The 27,963-nt window shown below is 54.9% G+C and overlaps 5 protein-coding genes across 5 annotated transcripts; 2 read left to right on the forward strand and 3 right to left on the reverse strand.

Annotated features, from left to right (window-relative positions):
• Window positions 1-6,848: 6,848 nt before the first annotated feature.
• Window positions 6,849-7,331, reverse strand: TRIREDRAFT_108874 (uncharacterized protein; the record flags this gene model as incomplete). The annotated part of the gene is made up of 2 exons (XM_006966613.1): window positions 6,849-7,208; window positions 7,320-7,331. 2 exons carry the CDS (start codon window positions 7,329-7,331, stop codon window positions 6,849-6,851), a joined length of 372 nt encoding a protein of 123 aa, XP_006966675.1.
• A 7,274-nt stretch (window positions 7,332-14,605) lies between these two features.
• Window positions 14,606-18,012, forward strand: TRIREDRAFT_64285 (glycoside hydrolase family 47, alpha-1,2-mannosidase; the record flags this gene model as incomplete). Its single annotated transcript, XM_006966513.1, has 3 exons — window positions 14,606-14,770; window positions 14,893-17,731; window positions 17,804-18,012. 3 exons carry the CDS (start codon window positions 14,606-14,608, stop codon window positions 18,010-18,012), a joined length of 3,213 nt encoding a protein of 1,070 aa, XP_006966575.1.
• Window positions 18,013-19,266: 1,254 nt separating this feature from the next.
• On the reverse strand, window positions 19,267-20,004 carry TRIREDRAFT_79373 (uncharacterized protein; the record flags this gene model as incomplete). Its single annotated transcript, XM_006966614.1, has 2 exons — window positions 19,495-20,004; window positions 19,267-19,412 (listed from the first exon to the last, which is right to left on the reverse strand). The coding sequence occupies exons 1-2, from the start codon at window positions 19,997-19,999 to the stop codon at window positions 19,267-19,269; spliced, it is 651 nt and encodes a 216-aa protein (XP_006966676.1). The 5' UTR covers window positions 20,000-20,004.
• Window positions 20,005-23,869: 3,865 nt separating this feature from the next.
• TRIREDRAFT_49594 (uncharacterized protein) lies at window positions 23,870-24,613 on the forward strand. Its single transcript, XM_006966514.1, has 2 exons — window positions 23,870-24,107; window positions 24,195-24,613. The coding sequence occupies exons 1-2, from the start codon at window positions 24,010-24,012 to the stop codon at window positions 24,382-24,384; spliced, it is 288 nt and encodes a 95-aa protein (XP_006966576.1). The 5' UTR covers window positions 23,870-24,009; the 3' UTR covers window positions 24,385-24,613.
• A 14-nt stretch (window positions 24,614-24,627) lies between these two features.
• On the reverse strand, window positions 24,628-27,513 carry stb2 (uncharacterized protein; the record flags this gene model as incomplete). The annotated part of the gene is made up of 2 exons (XM_006966615.1): window positions 24,628-27,359; window positions 27,431-27,513. 2 exons carry the CDS (start codon window positions 27,511-27,513, stop codon window positions 24,929-24,931), a joined length of 2,514 nt encoding a protein of 837 aa, XP_006966677.1. The 3' UTR covers window positions 24,628-24,928.
• Window positions 27,514-27,963: the final 450 nt, after the last annotated feature.

A 27,963-nucleotide genomic window follows, 5' to 3' on the forward strand; every position in this document is an offset into this window, starting at 1 on the left:
AGAGTTACTCGCTCCTTTTGGGTTTTCATGCGCTACTCTTACAGATCTCTTTTTACTTGTTGGTACACCGTTTTCATGCTCCATCTACTATTAGATGATTGTTTTCTCTTGTCTCATTTGTCCGCTCCTTTGCTCTCTATCAATGATGGCTAGTCACCTCGTGGACCAGGGGGGAGGTGGGAGCTTGAAGGCCTGGGGCTACTGCAAGGGGGATAGATTTACGTGGATGCAGCCTGTATGATTAGACAAGGCTTTGTGCTGCCATGCCTACGGGGGGGCGGCCAAAGGCTTCCAAGGAGAAGGGCTTATAGATATCTACGACCCAATAAAAATCGAACTTGGATGTGTCTGTAACACCTATGTTTGCCACTCGCCAGCAGTCCAGGCATGTAAGGTAGATACCTAGTAGTCGATGGGATTTTGAGGACAGAAGGTCAAGGACTAATAGTAATAGTTGTTCATTAGTGTTTTTAGGATGAGAAGGACAATACCAAACAAAGCAAGAAAGTTGAATGGTGCGAACCACAGCATCTGGGCATGGCGAGTATTTGGTAGCGAGCTGAAGACTATTGGATAAGGTACAAGGAACTCATCCGAGGGACGTGGATGACAAATGTACGGTTGTCAGAAGCCGCCCCTGGTCTTGAACTCATTCTAGCACTTGTTCGAGAAGACAGCATAACATAACATAGCCTAATGTCTCAAGGCTCTGCTGCTATCGGTATAAACCGATACATCAAGCGACTATATCACAGCAATTTCAAGCCGGATGCGTCGTTGCCGCCTAGAGAAGCCTACCCATTACATTTTCATTCTGTGAGTCTCAGCACTGACCTTGACAGAATACAGAACACAAGGCAAAAAGAGCCGAGAAACAGCGGAACAGGGAGAGACCAGCGGAACAGAAAGAAAAAGGAAAAAGTCGGGGGGGGGGGGGGGGGTGTGTGGCCGAACATGCTTGCATGGAGAAATCGATTTTTGCAGGGCCTCAAAAAAGACAGAAAAGAAAAAAAAATCATAAAAAAAAAAAAGAGTGAGATGGCAAGGCATCATCCAGTCAAGGCCTCGAGACAGGCGCCGAAGCGGATCCGCAAACACGCAACAAGGTGGTCAGGCTGGCATGGGCCCATGCCAGTTGCAGGCCTTGGCCATCCAGTGTGCGATGAGCCCACACCTCCGTTTCCCGACTGTCGGGTAGGCGCTTTGCTTGATGTAGAAGAGGCTGCATCACGGAATCCCTGGAGAGGGGAGGGGAGGCAAAGAGGAGAAAGGGTGGGAGACGAGAGAAGGGAGGGAGAGGGAGAGAGAGAGAGAGACGAGGGGTGAGGTGAGGGTATCGCAGGGTTCGGTATGAGTGTTGTTGGTACAAAGTATGTGTAAGTACCTAGTAGGTATGGGGGGGCTGAAGGGATGGATGAAAGGTAGGTAGTAAGTAGGGGCGGAGAGTTGAGAATAGAAAAGAAGCAGGAAAAAAACTGGATAAATTGAATGGACAAATGCAAACTCTTGCTTCTCGTCTTGCCGTCATTGATGGGCGTCTTGTCTCTCTGCTGGATGCGAGGGAGCATTTCCTCCTTTCTCTCACACACACACTGACGCACTCACACACACACCATGCTCGTAGGTAAGGTAGTACATAGAACAGCTGCACAGTACTTCTTGGTCCAGGCGCACGCCCGGTCTGCACACCGTGCCGACACAGCGGCAGCCGCGCACGGAGTACTTTGCACATGCAGACATGCGCCTGCGCCTGCGCCCAGCCAAACACAACGTCGAGTCCCCCCCCATGCCACCTTCCCCTCTCCCCGTTTGCACAGTGTGCCCAGTGCCCAGACTGTGGACTTGTCCGGCCGCGGCACTCGAGGCGTACATCCGCTGGCTTTGCCCCTTGTCTTTGTCAAGCATCCAGGTTGCCATTCTGCTTCCTCGCATGGATGCTGCTGTCGGTCCTTGTACTGTACGCGCTGCTCAGATGCTACGTTGATACTGGGCTGGCGGAGAAGCTCTTTTCGCTCTGGCTGCCCTTGCCGGGCCCATAGACGATGGCACCAAGGCCTGGCTTCTGCAGCAAGCTGGCATGCTGGTGCGGCGGTATGTTGTGCTGCTCTTTGCCCGTTTCTGCTCCGTTGACGAATGCTTGCTGGCAGGTTGGCGGACTGTCGTTACTGTACGGTGAGTGCGAGAGAGTGTCTTCACTCCTCTGCCTCGCTGCGGCAATCAGCCTTGCTCATCTGGCTGTCTACAGCTGACGCCGGAGAGACAACCCAGCAAGGTGGTGCAGGGAAGGGAGGAGCATCGTCGCCATGCGTCTTGTTGTCCCGTTCAGCTCGTGGTTACCACCAGTCGATGCGAGATGGCTTGCCGCAAGGGTGCGGTCAGCACATGGCTGGCCTGGATTCGCATCGCTTAGGAGACCACTATGATTGCTGTGGCTCTGGTACATACGGGCAGTTGAGCTTCCCCCCTGGAGCGGTCCGGGGTCGCCAGAGCTCTCAGGAACGGCTGGGGCTGCGGCCCAGGCTCGAGAACCATGATCGGTACGGATAGAGATGCGCTAACAGCAGCAGGAAGTACCATTTCATTGCCCAAACCAGGGAGCCGGGGCAAAGAATGGGCGTCCCTGGCTCATCTTTCTGCGACTTCGCCATCGCCTTGCTAGACGAGTACGAAGCCCGGAGACTGCTCTTTACGGACCTAGCCTCGCCCAACCCGCTAGCCGTCGACTTGGGTGCTGGCGCTCACGACAGCATCGGCTCGGGAATAGGCAGAGATAAGGTGTCAGATGTGCCCACAACGCTGAGCCAGCCGGCGGAGGTGCGCTTCGGGGCCGCCTGATGTGCCCATCGATCCCGCTCGCTAGAACGACAGCCCCCTCCCCCCGATCTGCCAAACGCTCCGCAGGTTTATAGCCGCTGCAAGGCGGTGGACATGGACGGTGCCGTGTCTCGACTGGAGGAGTGTCGCTCTCAATCATCCGCCTTTGCTGATTCGACAACGTCCCCCCCTTGACCGCTGGCGTTGCTCTTACTCTCGCTCTCGCTCTCTTACTCACTCACACTCACACTCTTCCATCTTAGCTGCTTTTTGCCTGTCTTTTCGGGCGGGTTTCGCGGAAGGGCGCAGCCGCACTGTACGGAACACCCATGTCTCAGGCCACCGCCCCTCCGTCCCGACAGTCTGGAAAATGACGCGGTGGGAAGTGGATTCGCAATCTCGAGGCCCATGGAGCAGCAGCAGCAGCTGGCGAGAGCCATTGGAGGATGGGCTGGACGCAGAGCAAGGGGGCCGCTCTGCTCCCTCGTTTCTTGCGTCTCTCTCTCTCGCTCTCTCTACTCTCTCTTTCCTCCCCCTTGCCTCTGCTCTTCCCTTACCCGCTCGGGTAGCCAGCGAATACAAGGAGATCAGAGGAGCTTCGGATGAGAGAGGACGGCGGCATGACGCATTCGGCCAGCAATGACACCTCGGCTGGCGGCCGTGCGCTTTGCTCCTGTTAACGGCGCGCCCCGGCCGGTCGATCGACGGGGTTGCAATGCGGAGCCCGTGTCATCCTGGACGGAGTTTTGCTCCAAAAGACCGAAAATGGTCCCAGGCGGCGCGCTCCATCAAGACCAAGGGCGGTGCAGGTGTGATGCAGCATATCCTGCCGCTACTGCTACCTACTACTCTACTCTGCATCGCTACAGCCTGCTACGTGGCAAACCAGCAGTCCGGTTCCTTGCTGTGCTGCTTCTCGAATATCACACAAGCCCCCGTGAGGAGGGATCAAGAGGGCGGGCGTGCGGGCGGCCGCATGATGAGCGACACATGACTTTGTGTCGTGCACTCGGTGCCTGCTCCTCTTTGCGCTCAAACTGCTCCCCCCCAGATGCGGAACAGGGCAGATAGAGAACAATTACCACGGCGGATGAATGCAGGCGAGTGCGTTCTACTGTGCTACCAAAGTGCTACCTGTGCAGGGCTTTGCCTACAGGGCCATCGGGGGAAACGACAGAGCGGTAGATTGGAAGCAGCTCGCAGGCGTCGGCTGCATCAAACTGCGTCTTGCCCCCCCGGCTGTGCCGCTGCAATTCGAGAGTTCAATAATAGAGAAGTCTCGGATGTGTGTGGTTCCGAAGAGCAACTAACCGTCGACGATGCTGGTGCCATGTGCGTACAGTATGCACAGCACAGGGGGGGGGGGGGGGGGGAATGGGTGTTGACGTCTTGATGTCTTTTCGAGGCCGCAAAAAGTCAACCAAGTGTAAGACGGCGACAATCAGAGCCGCCATCCGATTTCAAAGCATGTGCGACTCGGCCGTCGTCCGAGCTGGGCTCGGCGACAGTCCGCCTCGCAAGGGATGTCTACTGGTGGTCGAGACCTACCGATTGTTCAGATTCGTCTGCCGGCAGCTGGTAGCCGCAACTGGTAATTCGCGGAGTAAACGTTTCACACAGAAAGGATGCCGGGCCACTGCGGTGCTGTCTGATCCAGTGGCCACGTTGGGAAGAGGCGGTTTACTTACAGGCCTGAATCTACACCAAGCCTAGCATGCCTGCCCGTTACTTGATCTAGGCAATGAACAAGGAGCCAAATTGGGTCTATATCCGGGCCTGCTACGGATCTGCCACTCCTGTTGTGCTAGCATGGATAGACCTGGTAGTAGTACGAAGTAAGTTGATGGGGTGACCGGGTATTCGTGCCTTGACGATACTAACTTGCAGGCCTTGTCCAGCATGTGCGCGTGCCTGGGACGATGCAAACTGCTGACTCTGGAGTCATAGGAAGTTTGGCGGGTAATCGGAGGCATGGCTTAGCGGCCGAGAGGCTTCTCTCGTGGCTCCATGACACGCTTGAGAGTGTGAAGAGCATTGACGCGACAGAATGTCACTTCCAAGCCAGGTTTGACGGAGCACTCTTGTCAGTCTACGGCACGTCAAGGTGCGCTCTATGAATGTTGACACAAATAAGCTGCATACCCCTCGACCCCTGCTACGATCACGCTAGAATCTCTATAGACTGACCTCGAATTTGTGTCACCTGCTGCCCGCCTTGCCTGGCCATCATCGACAAGAAACATGCAAGTTGTTTCTTTCAGCTTGCCCGCACATCCAGTCCCGGTGGACGTCTGACAAGAGCCGATGGAGCTTGGAACCCGACGCACGGCATTTACGGTGGGACAAGCCCGTTTGCTTTCTATCTATAATCGACACTCTTGGACATGACTTGATGGGCCATTTCACGAAGGGCGGGATTGGGAGATGAAGAAAAGAAACACAATGTGGTGACGGTGTTTGCTCGGCATCTGCTACATCCTCCTATTTGCATCCTTCGCAAGCAAAACCCGCATTAGAAAAGCCCAGGATTCCCTTGTCTTGACCCCGAGAGAGGGAACCTAGCAAGAAGCTTTTCTCTTTCATCTTGGTGCGCTTGTATTGGATGAAGAAGAATCCCTCCCCTCTCTTATTCTCCCGCCAGTTCCACCCCCACCCCCCCCCCCCCCCCTTTGGCTTGAAAAGACCCCCTCCTGGCTCGAAATCCGGCGCTTGACCCTTTGCAGCGTGTTTGGGATGCCATTGCAGCAGGATCCCCTGTAACCTTTCTCTACTGCTGCTCTACACGATAGTCAATGTATTCACACTGGGTAACACGAGGACTGATGGAGAGAGGTATACTTGTACGGACGACACTCTCATCTCACTTCTGGCTGGTCTGGGGGTGGGGAAGAGGTGACAAAATGCACGTAGATTTGCGCCAGGTCAGTGCTCAGTACTATCTTTCGAATCTATCATGTGCATATGCAGACATGCCTCCTCCTCTACACCAATTGTCGGGCTGAATTTGAATCATGCTGACTTGGTTTAGATGCCCTGTACTTCGTATTTTAAAGAAGGAATCGGTGTGCATTGGTAGTCAACGCAGGTGAGCTATCAGTCTCAACGAGCAAGCTGGAATACCTGTTTGTCCCTACAGAGATGGCCCTTTATGGTGTGGTGGTGACGCGAAGGGCCAGGGGGTGTGTGTAACAAGTCTGCTCTCACTGTATTGGCTGCGAATAGCCGACAAACGCCAGGCGCTGGGGATACGATGACAAGGAACGGTGCCTGGCCAGGGATGAATGATGGAAGGATTGCTCTCGGTATTATAATGAGATTGTTTTTGTTAGGCGTTGGTATTATACTACAGACATGATCTGTGAGACTGTGTCATGGATACTAGATAGCCTGACTTGGTAGGTACCTGTTTCGGGGACCCGGACAAGCGTGGGTATTGTAAGTTGTGAAGCACCGGTGAGATGGGGGGGTAACCTTGGGCAAACGAGATTGTGGAACATGAGGACTAATATCTCCTTGGGAGTTTTGGAGTTCAGCTCCGACCAGATACTCGAGAATGAAGCAAGGAAGAAGAAAAAGCCACTTGGATTTACCCCACGATGCAAAACCTGTAGGTAGGGTAAGTCATGCAAGGAGACTCCCAGGAAAAGTCTCCGTGTAAGTTTCCGTGGTGCGGCGCATGTCTCAACCATCGCATCACGGGTACCAGCAGCAGCATCAAAAGCACCAAAAACAGCAAAGCAAGCAAAGCAAGCAAGCAAGTAGCAAAGAAAGGGGGGGGGAATTGGGGGTTAGGGAAGCAGACCCTCGATTTTGCCGCTTTAGGAGAAATAGAAACAGAAACAGAAACAAGGCATGCTATTTTTTTTTCGACAATTTGGGGGTCAAGAGGGATGGCATGGGCATGGGCATGGGCATGTTCTGCGTTTGCATTTTGTCCAGTGATGGTGTTTTGATTGGTTGTTTTACGAACGCCACATCCTGGTGTTTTTGCGCGAACCAACATGAAGAAAAGAAGGCTACAAGTACATACACCCTCAAAAAAGGGGGGGAGGGAGTTCGCACGGTGATGGGGTTTGAGCATTCTTGGCGGGTTTGTTGTCTAGATGGTGAGGAGAGGGGGGCATGATGCTGTTGGGGGAGGAGATGAAGATGACGATGATGATGATGACGATGATGATGTTGATGATGATGATGATGATGTTGATGATGGAGAGGACGCATGGGGCAGGGGAAGAGGGGCGGTGGCACGAATGGGGGTTGTTCCTGGGGAAACAGAGAGAGAGGGGGGGGATTGCGTAGGGGAGGGAAGGGGAGGCAAGGCAAGGCAAGGCACCGAGATGTGTGGTTGAACAGGTTTTGGGGGCTTTTTCTGCTGCCTTTGTGACAGGTGGTTCCTGGATATAGGCACTACAGCATGTTCCTATGATGCTATTCCTAGTCTTTCTACGCTCATCTGTGCTACATCGTATGCTTCATGCTGATAACTCTCGTTTGTCGGTCTGTACTGTACTAGCCATTATTATGCCTACGAATAAGATACATACATCCCGATGACACGCACGATTGCCTCACACCTCACACCCCTTTTTCTTTTTAGCCGAGCCGAACAAAAGACACGGAGAGCGGCAGTTCTCAAAAACTCAATCAAGGCAAGCACTCTGTTGATCCATCATTCAGGACGACGGAGCCACGAGGCAGACGGCAGAGGATGAGGGTGTGAAAGCCACGAGGGCCCCCTTCCCTCCTTTTGCAATTTGCGATTGCCGAAGCGTTGTTGTCGTCCTGTTACTTTTTTTGCTGTTGGCCGTTGGGAGAGGGCAGGTCAGAAAACCTTTAGCAGACGGCAGCGGTTCCCACAGGGCTGAGTGAGATTTAGGGGGGGCGGGGAGAGGGCTTGGCTGGTTTTGAGGGGATGTAATGTTACATGTTTCTCTTGTTGATTGTGATGCTTTACCTATGGAGAAAGTGTGATGGATGTATCTAGGCTGTAACGGCTCGGACGATATGATGTGTTTCTTGAGAGGAGTGTGTCCAGCAAGCGGCTTGTTCTTTCTGATGGGGATTGACAAAAGGGCAATGGTCCGGATGGGACTGGGAGTCAGGGACGGGGGGTCGTCAAAAACCGTCGTAGATCATGGGCCGAGAGAACATTGGGATCATTGTCCGGCGGATTTGAATGTGTCCCTGTATGCCCAGGCACTGATGAAGGGGGGGGGGGGGGGGGGGGGGGGGAGGTCCTCAGAAAGGCATCAGAAGCAAGTTCTAGCAGCACAGAGAAAGAGAGAGAGAGACAGGTTCGCTCTCACCAGCTGAGGATCTTCTTCCGAGTCCTCCGCCTCTTTGCGTGAAAAGCACTTGGCTTCCCATAGCGTAACGCGTAGTTACGAAGCCATCGATGGCGCTCTAGCGGGAGAGTTCCGTCGTCACTGCGCTAAAAGGGGGGGCGTGGTCAAAACAGCTAGTTCTGGCGGGTTTGATGGCTTAATGGCTCCTATGAATGGAGGAATGAATGAGATTGAGATGATCATGAGATGAGAATGGCCCAAAGGCAACAGCCACCGTCGCGGATGGGGGGGAGGAGAAGAAGAAGAAGCCCTCGGTGACTTTGCTGGCTTGGAGCTGAGTCGTTCTACTCGGAGCTGTTGCGTTGTGGCGGCTTCGTTTTTTTTTTCCTCTCACAAAGAGGCCACGTGGGGTTAAAGGGAGAGGGAGAGAGAGCCGAAAGGCTGAGGGTGGCTATACTAGTATCCGGACACATGAATTGCTTCTTTGTCCCCCCCCCCCCCCCACGCGAGAAAGACGCAATCTTCAATAACCTGAGACAAAGGAGGAGGCCGATCACCCACGAACTTTGTCAAGATGGCTGGGCAAATACGATCTTCTCTTCACCGGTTTCCCCTCTTCTCCCCCCCCTTTTTTTTTGGAGGTGAGAAAAATTCGCAAGGGGCGTGAGACATGTCTTAGCGTCTCTGTTTCTCCGTTGCCTTCTCTGAGTCGATCTCGATTGTCTTGTCAAAATTTTGGGGATGCTCTATGACGCCTTGAGCAGCGCTGATGAGACACTTCCAAGACACAAAATCAATGACATTGGCTCTTGTATTTTTTTTCTCTTCCCCTCCTTTGTCTCTCGATTCTCCGAGACTTATTTTGACGTCAAGAATGCAAGGGTTCTCGGTCTAGATGATCTTCTTCCCAACGTACTACAGACATGTAAAACTTGCGAGAAAGGCCCAACAACCTGAGATATCTACGGCATGCTTTCGATCTCAGTCTCACTGTCAGGAGAAGCAGCAGCAGCAACTAACAAAGACATTGGTGATTCTGTAAAAACAAATATCGGGCATTGGGCCAACAGTCCAACGGGTCTGAAGCCGCCGTCGAGCCCCCTTCTCGCGCTGGTCTTTTCATTTAGCGCCTACTATACAGCCATACGGGCCCTGCCTTGAGCCGCCGGGCTAGGTATTGTCCATCACCCGCGCGTCAAGGCCGTCTCTACAACGGCGTCGGCCAAGGGGGGGCTTTCTAGTCGGTCATTGTTGGTGAGTTCTTGTGTTATTCATACTACTAGTAGGTAGGTAGGTAGGTAGGGTGGGCGTCTGGCCAAGTGGTTCGCTTGACGGAGTTCCTTTCATGTTCGTCGTGCGTAAAGCCACTCAATACCTGCAGAGCTGCGGCGCCTTCTCTTCGGCCTTGTGCCTAGTATTTCCCTGGTGGGCTTGCAGTAGCTCGGTTCCTTTCAAGGCGCAGCTCGGTCGTCGGACTCGGTGTAATTAATTAAAAGGCACGCGGGAGTTGCTGCTGCTTTGCATGCGGCCATGTTGCTCGATGGGCGATTCGCATGGCCAGGGACCAGATGCCGCTCATGACTCAATGCCGCTTTCATCAGACCTGTGGCTTCGGGAAGACGAGCATCCGCTCGAGCCCTAAAGCAAGCGAGGAACATCATTAAATGGAAGGGGAGGGGTGTGTGTATGTGTGTGGAAGTCGAGAAGCTCATCGCTCAAGAACGGGTTTCGCTCAACCATGAACAGAGAAGGCGACCAAGGCTAAGCGGAAGCCCTTCCGGCTCTGCTACCATGCCCCCCCCCCCCTAACTTACTGCTATCTCCACAAAGATGATCACCGAAATCACCCCCATAGAAACCAGGGCCTTCTTCTCCCCCCATCTGTCAAGGGGCTTTTGTCCGTGATCTGCTGCTAATAGAGCCTAGGCCCTTGTCTGTCACCGGCCGAGCTTGATTTGCACGGGGATAAAGCCTCCACGAACGCGGGTGGACAGACTCCGTTTGCGCCTGGAATTTGTCATTGGAACCGGTGCCTCTGTATGTCCGTTATCATTTCGACTCTTTTGATTCATCCACCAATGTCATTGGGTTCCTGGAGCAGGCGGGCGGCTCCGATCGAGAATAAGTCCCCTTGCTCGGCGCGGCAATTCAGGACTTGGGCTGCGGTGCTGCATGACAATAGCAACACAATACAGGACACGAGTTCCATCCATGTATGTACTACGAGTACTGTATGCAGTTCTGTGTGCATTTCACGGCCCTTTTCGTCATCCACTTTGCGGGTCATGGGCGATACATGTACTATGCCCTTGCAGTCCATACGGGGTATGGAAGCTCATCTTGCAGTCCAATACATGTAGTACTAGATTCTGGACCACCAGTTATTACAGGACACGAACCCTCACATCCCCTACTCAGTAGTTGTATGTCTGTGTATGTCTGTGTATGTCTGAATGTATGTACGCGTAGTTAGGAAGTGAGGAGGGTAAGACAGGGCGTGTGATGGGAAGAGGGTTCCATTCAGCCTTGACAGGCTTCCAGGGCGTGGGCGCTACGATGATCCGGGATTTTTTGAATGTGGCCTCCATCACACAATCTTCTCGTTGCGTTTTCCTCTCAACCCATGTCTTCTCCACCACCCCCTTTGAGACGGCTACATGGCCTATCAGCCATGTGATCTGGAGCCGCCCCCCGAACGTCGGTCCCTGTCGGCTTTCCTCTGCCAGATCCACAGCCCAGGACAGACGCATCGGCGATTGCCAAAGAGGGAGGGAGGTCCATGTATGTAGTATGTATGTATGTGTGTATAGTATACGATATGCATGTGTATAGCGTTCATGTTCTTTGTTCAATTGTGCCACATACAATGGACGGGCGTGTCGTTACCGGTGCAGGCGAGGGAAGCGAATGAAGTTGCGAGAGTGGAAGGGGGTGGTTAGCGACAACAACAACTGACCTTGTCTCTTTGATATCACCCGGCCGAAAGCAGGCCAAGAGGAAGCGCATGTTCACGGAGTATCGGTAATACCACTCCCTGGTCGACCACGAGAAGAGATGGGGAGAGAACCGATATGTAACGAGGAGGGAAGAGAAGGGTACAAACAGAGTGCTGATGAGTGAGATGATGCGAGCTGGCAGGGGGAGTGGAAGCAACGGGGACGTTGTCCGTGGCAGGCGGGCTCTCCTCGATCGGTCGACGTACAGATTACAGATCCATTCCAAGGCAGGCATCCCATCGCTTGTGCGAATGATGGAAGCTCAGTCGCGGAACAAGGCCTGAATACGAACATGGGAACAGCGCCTCTGCGAGGAGGGGACAAGGGGAGAGAGGTGCCTAGCCTCCTCGCCTTGATGAATGCCATGCCATGCCTTCATTCTCATTGATTTAGCCTCGGAAGGGAACAGCTAGGAGATGCGCCGTTCGAGTACTACTACTAGCCATACGCCTCGCTGCTTGCTTGAATGGAACCCGGAGTAGCACAGCAAGGGGCCCCGTACGAGGACGATCAGCCTTTTGACGCTGGAGCACATACAAGGCCTGTACTGTACACACACGCCCCCCTCCCCTTCCCCTGCTGGTGAGATGAGACTTGCATCCCCTGACAGCAATCAACCAGCTAGCCCAAAGAGAGACCATCAAGACAACCCATGCCTCTCATGTACTCACAGTACGGATCGCAAGCCCCGTGGACTGTAGCGCTAATCTCATTCTTCCTTGTCGCGCCGGGCACAAAAGAATGGAACGAGAGGAGAGAGTGAGAGAGAGAGAGAGAGAGAAGATTGGAGGTGAGGGGAGAAGCGATGGCGCGACGATTTGCGACAGGCTGGCTGTTAGCAGTTGTTTAGTGCGAGATTGAGATGCTAGCCAGCGAGATTAATCTCCTAGCCACCCTGTCTAACAAAAGCTGGAGTTTGCTGCTAGTAGTAGTACTATGTAGTAGAGGAGATCAATGGATGCGTGGAAGCTCTTGTGAAGGGGACCGGCTGGGAACTATCTGGTAGGGCGGACGGGGAGGCTTTCCGGTCTTTGTTAGCTTCAATGTTGGAGAGGCGGCATCGTGCAAGCTGCTGCGGATCCTCCTCTCATGCTGGTTTCAAGTCTTCCTTGGGCAAGCTAACTCGTCTGTGTTTCTCTGTAGTACGTACTAATAACCATGACGATACGCAAGTCACAGAACACTGGAGAAGAATCCTGTCAGCCGTCGACTTACATGCTGCGCCATCGTGCCCGTGCTTCAGCCTGACGATGGATCTCGATGGCAGTGTAATCGCATCGCCAGGCCCGTTCCTGCGACCCTTTGATCCGCACCCAACTGTTACCAGGGACACACATGTACTAGTATCACCAGTTGCAAGAATCCTTTACGGCCCTTGACAGGTTCCAGAAGCCGCTTGCTGACAGCACCAGCTTCGGCCGCCGCTTAGGCCCGTATATGCGGTCTTACACGGGAGAAGCTTCTCAACGAAGATGCTCCTCCTTCGCACTTCGGATCAACTACGATGCCTCGTAGGGGCCATTAGTAAACAGGCCGAAGTCCGCGTGGCCACCGCGTGTTCTGCCTCCTGTGCGACTGGGTTTGCTTCCTCTATTACTGATTACCCATTCTTCTGGCGCAAGTGGAGAAGCTTGATGCCGGGGACGAGGAATACTACTACTAGTAGTAGCGGATTTGCCCATGGCTGGAGTCTACGAACCAGGGTTATCAGATTAGACTGGGAGAGTAGGAAACTGAGGATCGAGGCACGGACAAAGATGCCGCTGCCACGCCCATCTGACAGGGCATCAGAATGGATCCAGAAACGGCAGCCGTCCCAAGAGCCGTTCGGCTACAGCTGGACTTAACGCTGAGCCTCAGCAACTAAGCGACAGACAAGAGATGTCGCAAAACCCCGGCGACGTCCCCGGTCTTGGAGAGTTTCTGGGGCTTGCTTCGAGGGCCAGAGGCGGGCAAACGTGCCATGACGGAAGATGAGGACATCGCCCCGAAATGCAGGCGCTGCTCGGTACAGTCCACTTGCGGCGGATGTGCCTTGCTTTCAGACAAGGTCTTTGTTCCCAGCCTCGGCTTCAGGCCGAGTTGAAGGCTATGGACACGCCCGTGATGCCTGTCATACTTCATTTCGTTGTAGCCAGGCTTCTGGATACCTACCCGGACTGACGAGCGACTCCTGGAGATCCCCGTACCAGGTTGCTCCTCTGCTGCCTCTCCTTGGAAGTCTAGTACCAAGTCGCGGACTCGACACACAAAGTCTCAAAGGTCCACGCAACTCCCGGACAAGTTGTCAGTTACTTGCTGGGATAAAGTCGTCTATCAAGCCGCTTCCTGCGGATGTACCACAGATGCCTGCCATTGTTTGAAGCTGTCAACCCGGGTCTTGAGCGGCTACACGGCATGCTCTCAGACTCATCTCAATGTCGATGGAGCGGGCATGTTCCGAGTTATCGTCGGATATAGACCCCCAAAGGTGGATTCCTGCTGAACGCGGCTATCATAGCGAGGGCCGATCGTTCAGCCTCTCGTCTACCCCATGATGTGAGGGCGAGCGGTTGAGATAGACGCCCGTGGATGGCTGGCTTAGCCGCTCGTGTTACACGCTCTGCATCCCACAAACTCCAGCGCCAAATCCACAACTCCACCCCAAGCATCAACCAAAAACTGGCTGTGGGATAGGAAGCGCCGACTTCACACCCTTCCGTCCCTGCGGTTTGTACAACACAGACCCAGCCTCGCCACGAAGCCCAAGCGATAAGCGCGCTGAGGGCGTGCGGAACACAAGTCGAGAAACGATGCCCATCCCCATGCAACGAGGCGAGCCCTGCCAGGGCCCTTCGTTCCTGGAACGCCTTGGTGACTCAGTGCTTCATGCTCTCCCATGAGTATCGATATCCTGTAACCTGTTCAAGACAGAGTCGTATTCCGCACGCTTCTCGCCTAAACCCTGCTCGATATGCCCTTATCGCCGGTCGGCTGATATGCCGGGGAAGCGTGCCGGTGACCTGAAGCTCGCATGGGATAGATTTTGGCAATAAGACGGAGACGAAACATCTTCAGCCAAAAAAAAAGGTCGAGAGAAGTTGGAATGAAAGAACTGGGATCGTTTGATTGGTAAGCAGAGAGCGGTCCGCACGAGGATTAGTGCGTTGGTCAGCAGCTTGCAGAAAGTGAAAGTCGCACCAGCCACAGCTCGATCGCGTCCTCAGCCACGCCTCTGCTCAACCCGGGTTCGACTTGTGGCGCTGCGCAAAGATGACAGACAAGCACGACGATGATGACTCTGGAAGCTGGTGATCGCAACGGCCAGCGTCGTTGACGGCTATCCGCCATACCGAAACAGCCTCACGCAAGCCAGACAAGGAGGCTCCTCTCCTTTGCAACCGCGGCTTCTATGCTGCTGGACTTCCTCGACCGTCTCGCTCCTCCAATGCCTCGCCTGGCACGTGCCAGCTCCTCCGAATGGTTCTGCAGCAGCCGCGTCAACGCCCTTCGAAGCGCTCCGACACGACGATGGTGATGCTGGTGGCGATCGCGCTCGCATGGCTGGGATGCTCGCTGCTGCGGCCGGTAGATGCCATGCGCGCAGACTATCTGGCCCAGCTGCGGCAGGAGACGGTGGACATGTTCTATCACGGATATAGCAACTACATGGAGCATGCGTTTCCCGAAGACGAGGTGGGTTCCGCTGCGATAGAAGATTGTTGTTGGGGCTGCTGCTATGTTCCAGCTCCCGGGGGGTCGGATTCTCTCATATAGAACTAGACAGCTAACGACTTGTGCCTTTTCCATATGCTTAGCTGCGTCCCATATCGTGCACTCCCCTGACGCGAGATCGAGACAATCCGGGGCGCATCAGCCTCAACGATGCCCTCGGCAACTACTCTCTGACCCTCATAGACAGCCTGTCTACCCTTGCCATCCTGGCCGGCGGCCCGCAGAACGGCCCTTACACGGGACCGCAGGCTCTGAGCGACTTCCAGGATGGCGTGGCCGAGTTTGTGCGACACTACGGAGACGGGCGATCGGGGCCCTCCGGCGCTGGGATACGTGCCAGAGGCTTTGATCTCGACAGCAAAGTTCAGGTCTTTGAGACCGTCATCCGGGGCGTGGGCGGTCTCCTTAGCGCGCACCTGTTCGCCATTGGGGAGCTGCCGATTACCGGATACGTGCCCAGGCCGGAGGGAGTCGCAGGCGATGATCCTCTGGAGCTGGCCCCTATTCCGTGGCCCAATGGGTTCAGGTACGATGGCCAGCTGCTGAGGCTCGCGCTCGACCTCTCCGAGAGGCTGCTTCCCGCCTTCTACACGCCGACGGGCATTCCGTATCCTCGTGTCAATCTCCGCAGCGGCATCCCCTTTTACGTCAACTCGCCTCTCCACCAAAACCTGGGCGAGGCAGTGGAGGAGCAGAGTGGCCGTCCTGAAATTACCGAGACCTGCAGCGCCGGGGCGGGAAGCCTGGTTCTCGAATTTACCGTCTTGAGCAGGCTCACGGGAGACGCCAGGTTTGAACAAGCCGCCAAGCGAGCATTCTGGGAGGTCTGGCATCGCAGGAGCGAAATTGGCTTGATCGGGAACGGCATCGACGCCGAGCGCGGGCTGTGGATCGGCCCTCACGCGGGCATTGGCGCGGGCATGGACAGCTTCTTTGAATATGCGCTCAAGAGCCATATCCTCCTCTCGGGCCTCGGTATGCCCAACGCCTCCACGTCGCGCCGACAGAGCACAACCAGCTGGCTGGATCCAAACTCCCTGCACCCGCCGCTGCCACCAGAGATGCACACGTCAGATGCCTTCCTCCAGGCATGGCATCAGGCGCACGCCTCGGTCAAGCGGTACCTGTACACCGACCGGAGCCACTTCCCTTATTACTCCAACAACCACCGTGCCACGGGCCAGCCCTATGCCATGTGGATCGACAGCCTGGGCGCCTTCTATCCGGGGCTCCTCGCCCTGGCCGGTGAGGTGGAAGAGGCCATTGAGGCGAACCTCGTCTACACAGCCTTGTGGACGCGGTACTCTGCGCTGCCCGAACGCTGGTCCGTCCGCGAAGGCAACGTCGAGGCAGGCATCGGCTGGTGGCCCGGGAGGCCCGAGTTCATCGAGTCGACGTACCACATCTACCGTGCAACCCGCGACCCGTGGTATCTGCACGTTGGCGAGATGGTCCTCCGCGACATTCGGCGTCGGTGCTATGCGGAGTGCGGCTGGGCCGGGCTTCAGGACGTGCAGACGGGCGAGAAGCAGGACCGCATGGAGAGCTTCTTCTTGGGAGAGACGGCAAAATACATGTACCTGCTGTTCGACCCAGACCATCCACTCAACAAGCTGGATGCCGCCTACGTCTTCACCACAGAAGGCCATCCGCTTATCATACCAAAGAGCAAAAGGGGTAGCGGCTCTCACAACAGACAGGACCGCGCTCGCAAAGCCAAGAAGAGCCGAGACGTCGCAGTCTACACCTACTACGATGAAAGCTTCACAAACTCTTGTCCGGCCCCTCGGCCGCCTTCAGAGCATCACCTGATAGGCTCGGCCACGGCGGCCAGGCCAGACTTGTTCTCCGTCTCTCGCTTCACAGACCTGTACAGAACGCCCAACGTACACGGGCCCCTGGAGAAGGTGGAGATGCGAGACAAGAAGAAGGGCCGGGTGGTTCGATACAGGGCCACCTCAAACCACACCATCTTCCCCTGGACTCTTCCCCCAGCCATGCTGCCGGAGAATGGCACCTGCGCTGCTCCCCCGGAACGCATCATATCCTTGATTGAGTTCCCGGCCAACGACATCACCAGTGGAATCACGTCGCGGTTCGGCAACCATCTATCGTGGCAGACGCATCTGGGGCCAACGGTCAACATTCTAGAGGGACTGAGGCTCCAGCTCGAGCAGGTGTCGGACCCTGCCACGGGAGAAGACAAGTGGAGGATCACACACATTGGCAACACGCAGCTGGGGCGCCACGAGACAGTCTTCTTCCACGCGGAACACGTAAGGCATCTCAAGGACGAGGTGTTTTCCTGCCGCAGAAGGAGGGACGCCGTGGAAATCGAGCTCCTGGTCGACAAGCCGAGCGATACCAACAACAACAACACGCTTGCCTCGTCCGATGACGATGTAGTGGTAGATGCAAAAGCAGAAGAGCAAGACGGCATGCTAGCCGACGACGACGGCGACACACTCAACGCAGAAACACTCTCCTCCAACTCCCTCTTCCAGTCCCTCCTCCGCGCCGTCTCCTCCGTCTTCGAGCCCGTCTACACCGCCATCCCCGAGTCCGACCCCAGCGCCGGCACCGCCAAGGTCTACAGTTTCGACGCCTACACGTCCACCGGCCCCGGCGCGTACCCCATGCCGTCCATCTCGGACACGCCCATCCCCGGCAACCCCTTTTACAACTTCCGCAACCCGGCCTCCAACTTCCCCTGGTCGACCGTCTTCCTCGCCGGCCAGGCCTGCGAGGGCCCGCTCCCCGCGTCCGCGCCGCGCGAGCACCAGGTCATTGTCATGCTCCGCGGCGGCTGCTCCTTCAGCCGCAAGCTGGACAACATCCCCAGCTTCTCGCCCCACGACAGGGCGCTGCAGCTCGTCGTTGTCCTCGACGAACCGCCGCCGCCGCCGCCGCCGCCGCCAGCCAGTCAGAACAGCGGCGGCGATGACGACGATGAAGATGACGAAGACGACCACGACGCCGTCAACGACAACGAAGACGACAGGCGCGACGTGACGCGGCCACTGCTCGACACGGAGCAGACCACGCCCAAGGGCATGAAGCGCCTGCACGGCATCCCAATGGTCCTCGTCCGAGCCGCGCGGGGCGACTACGAGCTTTTCGGGCATGCCATTGGCGTGGGCATGAGGCGCAAGTATCGGGTTGAAAGCCAGGGGCTTGTCGTGGAGAATGCGGTTGTGCTGTGAGATGAAAAGCAAAACAACCAGTATAACGGGTCCCTAAATATATATATATATATATATATTTTTTTTTTTTTTTAATCAAGTATGTACTATATCCTATAGCATTTTTACATATCGCGCTTGCATATGAACATATAGCCTCTGTAACGTCTGCATCGATTGGGGTTGGAGGAAATTGGATATCCCTGGAGATTGCATAGATAGATTTTGTTTCCTGGTTGGAAGAGAGGAATGGAGCATACTCGTACTGCGTGTGGTGTCTAGGTAATTCAAGGTGTTGAGCATTGAATCAGACATGTGAGAGAGCAACTTTGGACCTAGAAACGAGCTAGATAGAGACAAATCCTCAATTGTAAGAGCAAGCCGTGAATCATCAAGGACTGAGCTCCAGCCTCCCTGAGCTATTGGTGCGAAAAGCCTGCCAATCGGGAATTGGTCCTTGTTGGCGAGGGAGAACATCATGTTACGCTCGCCCATACCGAGTGTTGTTTCGAACGTCTGTAACATCGAAATCACAGGTCGGAATCTGAGAGATTGAGATAAATATTCAATTGTAAGAAGACCAAGCCCCTAGCTGTATCATTAAATATCCATCCCTAACCCAACACTTTTCCATCCCAACATGTTTTGTTTTTGATCCCCAAACCCATGGCGCGCTCCCGTTATTTTCGACATCTTGCTCCATTTTGTGTTATCGCCTGCTCCGCCCGATCCTCTAGCAACAAGGGCGGGGGGCAATCTATATGAGTGTATATGTAACGTGTAAAGAGAAAAGCAGGGATGAGAGCTGTCGTGAAACAGACAAGACAAAGGCACTGCAACCCCCCTCCCCAGTTCCCGGTGAGAAGAACGCTTCTTTCCATAGTCTATTGGTTATTTGATTGTAAAATTGCACAAGAAGCCCCCATGATGAAGTTGAATAGGAAATCGAAACCAGACATGTGAGATGAGTTTTGGAATCCAAAAGGAAAAGCCCCAACAAACAACTTTTGATGTGTATGAAGCGTGCCGAGCAAGGCAGAGCAGAGAACTCTAGGATTCACGGCGCCAGCTGAGAAGTCGTCCGTCTTGGCGCCTCGAGTCTATTCGAGCATCTAGGAATAGCAATGCTGTCGTCCGAGTTGTAGGCGCTTGTAATGAGATAAGGCCAGCGGCCCGTGAGAGAATTGATATCCAATCGTGCCGTCTCTGTGCTGAATGGCGCCGCTTATCGAGAGAATGGGAACATGAGGCCCGCTTCTCCGTCCCTGGGAGAACTTAGGGGTTCTCAAGGAGGATAGTAGTAGGGGCGCCTCCGAGCTTCTCACGGCCATTGAGGCCGGGAATCTCGAGAATGAAAAGGTAACCAACGACCTGACCCTTGAGCTGGTGAACAAGATCTGCTGCCGCCGCCGCCGAACCACCTGTAGAGTTTTATAGTCAGCCCCCTTAAGTCCGTTCAAAACTGTGATACGGCATAGCCGTGGGCCACGGAAAGAGACTCACCCGTCGCAATGATATCGTCAACAATCAGGACCTTCTGCCCCTCGCGGATGGCATCCTGCTGCATCTGGAACAGGTCCTTGCCGTACTCCTTGATGTACTCGGCAGTGACGCACGGGCCCGGCAGCTTGCCCTTCTTGCGGACGGCAGCAAAGCCGACGCCGAGGCGCAGGGCCAGGCCGGGGCCGAAGAGGAAGCCGCGGGCGTCGAGGCCGACAATGATATCGGGCTTGTTGGCGCCGAAGGACTCAGAGATTTGCAGCTCGAGAGCGGACAGCAGCGTGGCGTGGGCGTCCGGGTTGGCGAAGAGGGGCATGATGTCGACGAAGTCAATCCCCGGGATGGGGAAGTCGGGGAACTGGCGCAGCGTCTTGCGCAGGCTTATCTGTGCACTGGCGAGTTGGGCGGCGGAGGAGGAGGCGGCGGAGGGCTGTCGTCCCGAGGCATCTTGGCTGGTGGTGGTGGTTGAGGAAGAGGGATTGTCCTGGGGCTCTGTGGAGGAGGACATTGTGAGGAGAGGAAAAGGGGAAAAAGAAGAGAAGGAGAGAAGAAGGAAGAAGGAAGAAAAGAGGAGGTGAGCGAGCGAGCGCGAGAGTCAGAGGAGGTTAGGCAGACAGGATGCAGAGAGCAATAGGAGCAAGACTTTCTGTCTGGGGTGGTGTGAATTTTTTGTTTTGGGGTGGCGGGATAAGCCGAGATAGCACGAAGCGGGAATTGGCCCTTTTTTTTTCTAGGTCTCTTTTTTTTTTTTAGGTATCATTATTTTTCTCGGTTTTATTTTGGCGGGCAGTAACGACCACCGCGCGAGCGGAAGGTGTGTTACTGCCTACAGATTATACTTTTTTTCATTGTATGGGTCTTTCTTTCCTTCATGGGTAGATCTACCGTATACCTCTGTCTGTAACGTATACTAAGTACCTCTTGCTCTTTACCTTGATGCGCTCGTCTTCCAGCCTGTGTCTCTCCTTCCACAAGCCTCATCAATGGTGGGGGGAAAGCCGAAAAGTTCACAAGCTGGCAGTCGCAGCCCAGCGCAAACGGAGGGGGTGCACACAGCACAGCACAGCACAGCACACCGGAGCGCAGAGGGGGAAGGCACGATGCGATACGATACGATGGTCACTGCAGCTTGTGTATCAGAAACATTAGCCCAGCCTGCCCGATTACCCCGGCGGTACCTGGCCAGCGCTCCGGGGTCCTCGCTCCAGACAGACATCAGCGGATGGCCATCAAGTCGCGGACTGGTATCCAAGCGCTGGGCGCTGCTCTCGAACCCCGGCCGAAACCAGAAATATGGAGTATCGAGTACAGGTACGTCGTACATGGACAAGCACGAGCCCTGTCACTTGCAAGTTCTGGTCTTGAAGTAGGTACAAATTGCACCAAGCACAGGGCAAGGAAGGCGCAACGTGGCCATCACAAGCAAAATGGCCAGCGACTCGCACATGCCGCGATGCTGCCGCTGCAGCCAAGCATGAGGTACCTGTACTGTCATTCCGGGGCAGTGGAGGTGGCGATACGGCGTACAGGTACTCCGGACGTACCTGCCTAGGGAACAGGGAACAAACACCGAGCAGAGCAGAGCCCAACAATTGAACCCGAGCATGAACCTGCTTCAGATGTGTCTGCTCCTGTCTGACAGCTCAATCTCACTTCCAAGGTTGTGTCTCCAAATATCAAGGTATGTACCTTTTAACTGTCGGTGAGTCAGTACGAGTACTTAGTACGAGTATATCGTCTGTTGCTTGCTGTTGACATCAAATTATCTGCTCCGTCCTCGCTTTGGCTCCCCTTTGGCTCAATGCTAGTAGTAGTAGTAGCAACGAATAACCTGGGCTCAGCCGCCCGGATAAAATCACTCAAGGTTCCATCTGGTAACCAAGCATCGGGACTACTGTGCGCACTCCTCCCCAAGCCGGCAAAGGGTGCGTGCGCGATAATCACCCTCGTACCTGGTGGTATCAGCAGCAGCAGCAGCAGCAGCAGCAGCAGCAAACCGAGGGCCAGCCTGGCTTGTTTTCTTTGGCTTGGTCTGTCGTCTCGCTCTTCTCGTAGTACCTGCTCTCCTGGCTTTAGCACTCCTCTCATTACTCGTAGCGATGCATTGGGGCGAGACACTGACACATCTTAGCACCAGCGTCCTTGTCCCTGTGGGGGAAGAAGCACGCAAGCAAGCAAACGGCTCCAGGTCTAGTTGGCGACAGCATGAAAGCTGGTCCTTGCCGAGCCGGGCCGTTTCTCTGTTGCAGCCCGATCGATAATGGGTAGGATGAGCATCAATGCCCGGGTGCTCCGTGTGCCCAGAGCAACCAGCAGCTGTTCATGCTACTACCAACTGAACCATGCTGTTATTGTTGTTGCTTCCTACTAGGTAGGTATCAGACGAGCTACCTATGCTAGCAAAGCTACGACTCACGAAGAACAAATGGATAGGCTCATTCGTACCGGACCGGCCTTTGGGGGGTGAACTCATGGTGATTTAACGACTCGCCCCGTCGACAAACACGTCGGGTCCGTATCTGCCCTCGTCCCATCGGACCAGGTTCAGACGGCCGCTACGATCCATCGGCCTCGCAGGCAGCAAATGGATGGCCAAGTCGCTGCCCAGGCGTGAGATCCATTGGCCGCAGAGGCACGGAGCGAAATAATATGCATGTGCGCTCTTGAGGGGCCTCCTCTTGCCCCCTCTATCGGCCTGCCTTTTGATCGATAGCTGGGCCGTCCTGGAGGAGCCAGACAAGTCTCCAGTCGCTCTCTTTTCTCACGCTCTCACCTCGCTTCGCCCTTCTGGTGTCGACCCTGGGTGCGTCCAATCACCGATTTCTCGCCGGTGCGCCGCAGGTAAAGGGTTGCATTGGACCATCTTTCTCGGCTTGAGAGGGCTGAGCACCCAACCCACATGTCGTGGGATCCACGAAGCATCAAGTACGAGTAGCTTGCAGCTGCAGTGGTGATGGATGGGTGAGGTGTGTGCGTGCCTCGTACGCGATACCGTCATTTCTCATTCAGACTCGCATGCATTCATTCAGCCACAGCAAAGGCCACTGCTACCGTGTCGGTCTGCAACTGGGCATGAAGCTTGTCCTGCATCTCGCACTCACGCACTCACGCACCCCTTCGCCGCTGATACCCTCCATACCGACAGTAGCATGTATACATACATACATACATACATACATACATACATACGTGCGCGGAGGAGCTGCTCCAATATCAAGATAAGGCTGGATGGCTGGCACATCTGTGTGAAAAGCTTACCCACCTCCACAAACGCAAAGCAATCCGTGTCACCACAAGCCTTCCGTCTTCCCGTCCTCCCCGATCACAGACCAAGACCAAAGATGGCTGGCCACTGGCCAAAAAGCTTGATACAGAGAGCCCACAGAGAACAAGAGGATTGAAACACACCCACAACGCCTTCTTGTCTTCCCGTCATCCGTTTCCCCTTCCCCTCCCCCCTGTGGCACGTTCCTGTCGTAACCGCCGTGCGCCTATTACACAATCGATGGCGTGAGGGCCCCATGCCGTGGCCTATACTGCCGGTCTGGCTGGCTGGACCACCCACGACCAGCGATCACGATCCATGCTTGAGGTAGACCACTGTATGGACAACTACCTTATAATGATACAGGTACAGGCATGGTAGGCTCAACAAGACCAGCTGCATTCGTTCAGGATGTAACAAGCCACGCCAAGCCCATACTCTTTACCCTGTATCGACCGCTCATTCGTCCTTCTGCTCATTAGCCATCCATCTTATGCCTCGTCAATGGTGTGTCTTCATTGCCAAGGTGGTCGACACCCACAGAAGCAGCACGCTCCCACTCCAGCCTATTGTGTGTTACCGACCCATCTGAGGGAATCTTATGTATCTCCCCTATTATCTACACGAATGTTCTTCGGTTTTTCGTCCCTTTTTTATTGTGACTGCCTGTTGCTTAATGTATAGCATATCTTAAGGTAGGCAGAATTTGTTCGAGTCCGCCTGAGCGCCTTTTCAGACTACCTGAGCAACGAAATCGATGATACCTATCTGGACAGCTTTCGCACGCCCCCACCAGATGTATTAGCTGGTCAGCGCAACGGATAAGCCTCCTGTCAGCTCATTGCCTGGAGTACCCATCTGCGGCCAAATTATCCATACAAATTTGATATCATGATGAACTTTAGCACAGGCAAGGGAGAGCCATCCGCCCGGTAATCATTAAGCACGGTAATACTGCGTCAAACCACGCCTGTGTAAAGAGAAGGATGGGATGCGCACGCATCTCAGCCATAGCCTTATCGATAGCACATTATGTAATCTCGAGTCCTGCCGGCCAAGGGAAATTTTGCCTCCTCTTACCAAACCTCAAATTGCAATCTCCCAAAAAAAGCTGTGACGACATCAACCTCTAATTCAAAAGAGAAAATCAATTCTTCAAGAACACGCCCCTCGACACCGCTCACCTCAAATCTCTCATTCTTAACAAAAAAAGCAAAAACACACACACACAAACTCATACATATACGTCAATCATGTCTTTCCTGGGAATCGGTCGTCCTCAGCCCACCTCGGAGCAAAAGATTGCTGCCGTCGAGGGCGAGATGCGCATGATGGCTGATACATACAACCGGTATGGAAAATAAAAAAACCCTCGCAGAGCCCCTCACTTCAAGATAAGAGATAGTCATATATACTGACCTTTCCCCCCGCGGAACAGCCTGCAAAAGACGTGCCAGAAGAAGTGCGTCCCGACCGACTACCGCGAGGGCGAGCTCAACAAGGGCGAGTCCGTCTGCCTCGACCGATGCACGGCAAAGTTCCTCGACACTTCCATGAAGATTAGCGAGATCATGCAGCAGCAGGGTCAGGCCATGGGCGGAGGCCCTCAGGCCGGTGGCATGTTCTAGGTGGTCTTTTTCTTCTCTTGTTGTTGTTGTTGTTGGGGTACTTGCGACGATGCGGAGTTGGAGATTTCCCACATTGGCGTGTTCTCTCGTTTGATTATGATCACCGCCTTCGAGGGCTTGTGTGAATGGGACGTCATACGGAGGTCGGTTGTACGATTATATGGGGTGGGGATAGGAGGGAGGAGGAGTATGCAGAATGCATGCGGTTTAAACGGGCTTTGATATTATGGGATCACGGATATACACGATACCATGTCAAAGATGTATAAAGCTACCAAACAGATAATCGCCCGTTATGATGACGAGGCTGCAATCAAACATCCTCTCTGCCAATTGGTATCTATCCTCTTGCAAGAAAGACAAAAAAGTATGACAGAGAAGACTAGGTATAAAACGCCGGTTCCCGTGTATCCCCATATGTATGAATCAGGTGTTTTTCCAACTCCAGCCCAGTTTTTTCTCAGAAGATGACGATTAAAGTTGATAGAGCAACAGAGGAAGCATCGACAGACGGGGGTTAAAGCATACAGACTTCTCACGCGCGTCATCGTGATTCAGCGGACCGGGTGATGTGAGGGCCGGTGCCCACGCCAGTCAGAGTCCTCACAAACCAATGCAGCCAACTCTCCGTTTCAAGCTGCTTTTTCAATTCCTCTGCTCGCCTCTCGACGTCTTCGACCTGCCTTTCAAAGTTCTGGATGCCGTCTTCCACGTCGTTGATTTTCTGGACCAGCGCATTGATCTCGTAATCGAGGCGTGCCACGAGGATTTCAATCTCCTTGACGCTTTCAGTCAGGCTGGCACGCTCCTCGGCTAGCATCTCGTCTGAGCTGTACTTGACTCGGTGATATATCTCGCTGAATTGATGATGCAGGTTTTGTATTTCTGCCTTGTCTCTGCCGTATTTGTCGTCAAGAAGCTGCAGAAGCTTAATCTTTTCCTTGACCCAGGGCTCGATGCCTTGCACGATGCCTTCGATGTATTGTGCGAGGCGGCGAGCGCTCACCGCTCGAGCTTCAGCCTCGTCTTCATCCTCTGTTTCGTCCATAAGGTCGACGAGTTCGTCCCATGACAGCACGGCTTCTTCGGCGTCGCCAAATGACATACGGCGCGCCCACCGGTTTTCGTTGAGCTCCCGCTTCGTGCACACCTCTGCTACGTCACAGCTGTGACGTCTTGATAGCGCCAGCTGCCGCGGATCGGACCTTTCCCTGATCTGGGGGCAGATCGCTTCCACGTCGCTCTCAGCAATGGACGGCACGGCCGAAGTCGTTCTCTGGTGGGACAGTTTGTGCACGTCGGGGCCGAGAACATCCAGAGATCTGTCCGAATCTCTCGGCCGCCTCTCGTATGCACCTTTGAGGTCCGCTGTAGACGAAGGCGAGGACACCGCTGCAAACCCAGGTAGAGCGTCAGGATCTCCCCGTCTGATAGCCGATAAATACTCCTCCGGCTTCGTTTTCCAGGTAAACGCCCGGCTGACCGCGGCAGCGGGGCTTGGCGGGATGCTCAAGTTCTGATATCCGTTGGCGTTCCCGTTCTCCAGAACATCCTCCTTGGTCGAAATGGACAGGCGCGTGCCATGGCCTCTTCCTCTGGCCCCAACTGCCTCTTTGAAGCGTCCAAAGCCTGATCGAGCGTCGCTCATTTTTCCGGCAACGCTCTTGAAGACAGTCTTGTGCAAAGCATCTCTCTCTACCGGGCCCTCCATCATGCTCATGGTAGGGCGTATAGCGTTTCCAGCATCTGGGGAGAGCAGTTCGTCCTTCCGCTTCATCTCCAAGTCGTCCTCTACTGGTAAGGAATGGGTCCGCTTTCCAGGCTGGTTGGCTGCCTCCGCCTTTGATGGTGGTGAAGCCGCGTCTTGATCTTCCTGCTCAGGCTGGCCTACCGGAGTCCGGCGCGGCTTGCCATGCCAAAGCCACCTTGGCCGCTCGCCGTATACCAAGCTGGCAAACTTGTCAATGTCGACGGTTTCGATGTCAGCAAGGCCAGCCTTGTCTTTTCCAGACACCATGTCGATGACAATCTCTCCGCGTTTGCCTCCAATTTCCGTGACTGTCGACTTGATGGCCTTTTGTACACCCCAGTCCTCCTTGACCGCCGCCTTGGTGGTTGCTGTGTGCAGCTTGAAAAGCGTCTGCTGGTCTAGCCGTCGTGTTCTTTCCAGCTTCAGGGCCTTCTGAAAGTAGGAAATGCCGCGCTTGGTACCCTCGAGGTCGAAGACATCCTTTGGAACGGGAGCGCCTTGCCAGTGCAGTCGGTTTCGCGCCCCCATCAGCATTCCCAGCAGGGCTGCGACGGTCGATGGCCCGAGAATCCCATCTGTCGGCTCGTAGTTGTAGTGCTCGGCCCCGACCTCGGTCCACCAGTTACTAATCGCCCTTTCGGTAACATCGCAGAGCAGGCCGTCGATATAGGCGTGGTCCAGCTTGTCGAACATGTACAGGGCGACCTGGCAAAGCTTGACAAGCTCCACCACCGCCTCTTTCAAGGGCACGCGATCGTTAATTCGGTAAAGCTGCTGAAACTTGGACTGAGTCGCTTCAGTGGGTTCCGTAAGCGTGAGGCCAGATCGCCCAGAGCATCCTAGACGCTTCAAGTCTTCGTTCACGATGAACAGGTTCCGGTATTGTCGGAGATCGCCCTCGGGCACTGCAATGACGGTGAGCGAAGACGGGAAACTGCTGAGATTCGTGACCATGAGCTCGCCGAGCTCGGTATTCTTCGGTCGCGCATGGTTCTGCTCCGTCTTTTTCAGATACAGTCGGACCTCCTCGGACAATAAGCTCTCGTCTGCCGGCACCGCCAGCACCCCGACGACGATGGAGTCCTTTTCGTTGCCGGTGTAGGTAGCAATGACCAAAGTCGGGGGCCGCCGCGAGCAGGCCCACTGTTCGACGAGATACAGGTCATAGCCGCGGAGGACGCTTCGTCGGTGTACCACTTCCACGCATGGGTCGTTCTCGAGAAACCTGTTGTCAGAAGAGGGTCAGTGTTTGGCGCTGCTGTCTGCAATGCTGATCTCTAGCCGATGTAAACCTACTTGAAGGCGATGGGATCCGGGAAGACGAGGTGCCGCTGCGGCAGTTTGGCGCTGGACTCCGCGCGATGTGCCGTGTCGACCATGTGCATCTCGGGGAGGTTCAAGGTCCCATCGGAGGGAAGAGGTCGAGAGGTTCGTCGGTCCAGCTTGGCCAGGCCAGAGTGGTCTTCGTCTCGATAGAGCCTCCCGTCCTGGGAGAAGGACGGCATGAAGGACATTGTGGAGATCGCCAGCCCCTGGAGGCGTTCAAGGCCGGGCCGGGCTAAACAAGGAGCATCTTCGAGGGCAGAAGCAGCCGGGATCTTGGCCTGGCGATGCTGGGATCCGGGGGTGCCTGCGCACTGCACTGCACACGGCCGCTGTCTGATGGCTGCTGCGCATGTGCTGCTGCAACGGCAGTCCTGAGATCAGTAGGCAGTCAAGGTATGTATTAGCGGCAGAGCAGCAGCCTCAGAGTCAATACCGGGTCGACGCCTCAAAGCTGGGAGAGAGCCCGCATGTGATGGATGCAATGTGGCAGCGCGCTATCAACC

Source organism: Trichoderma reesei (assembly GCF_000167675.1).
Source record: "Trichoderma reesei QM6a unplaced genomic scaffold TRIREscaffold_13, whole genome shotgun sequence".
NCBI lineage: Eukaryota > Fungi > Ascomycota > Sordariomycetes > Hypocreales > Hypocreaceae > Trichoderma > Trichoderma reesei.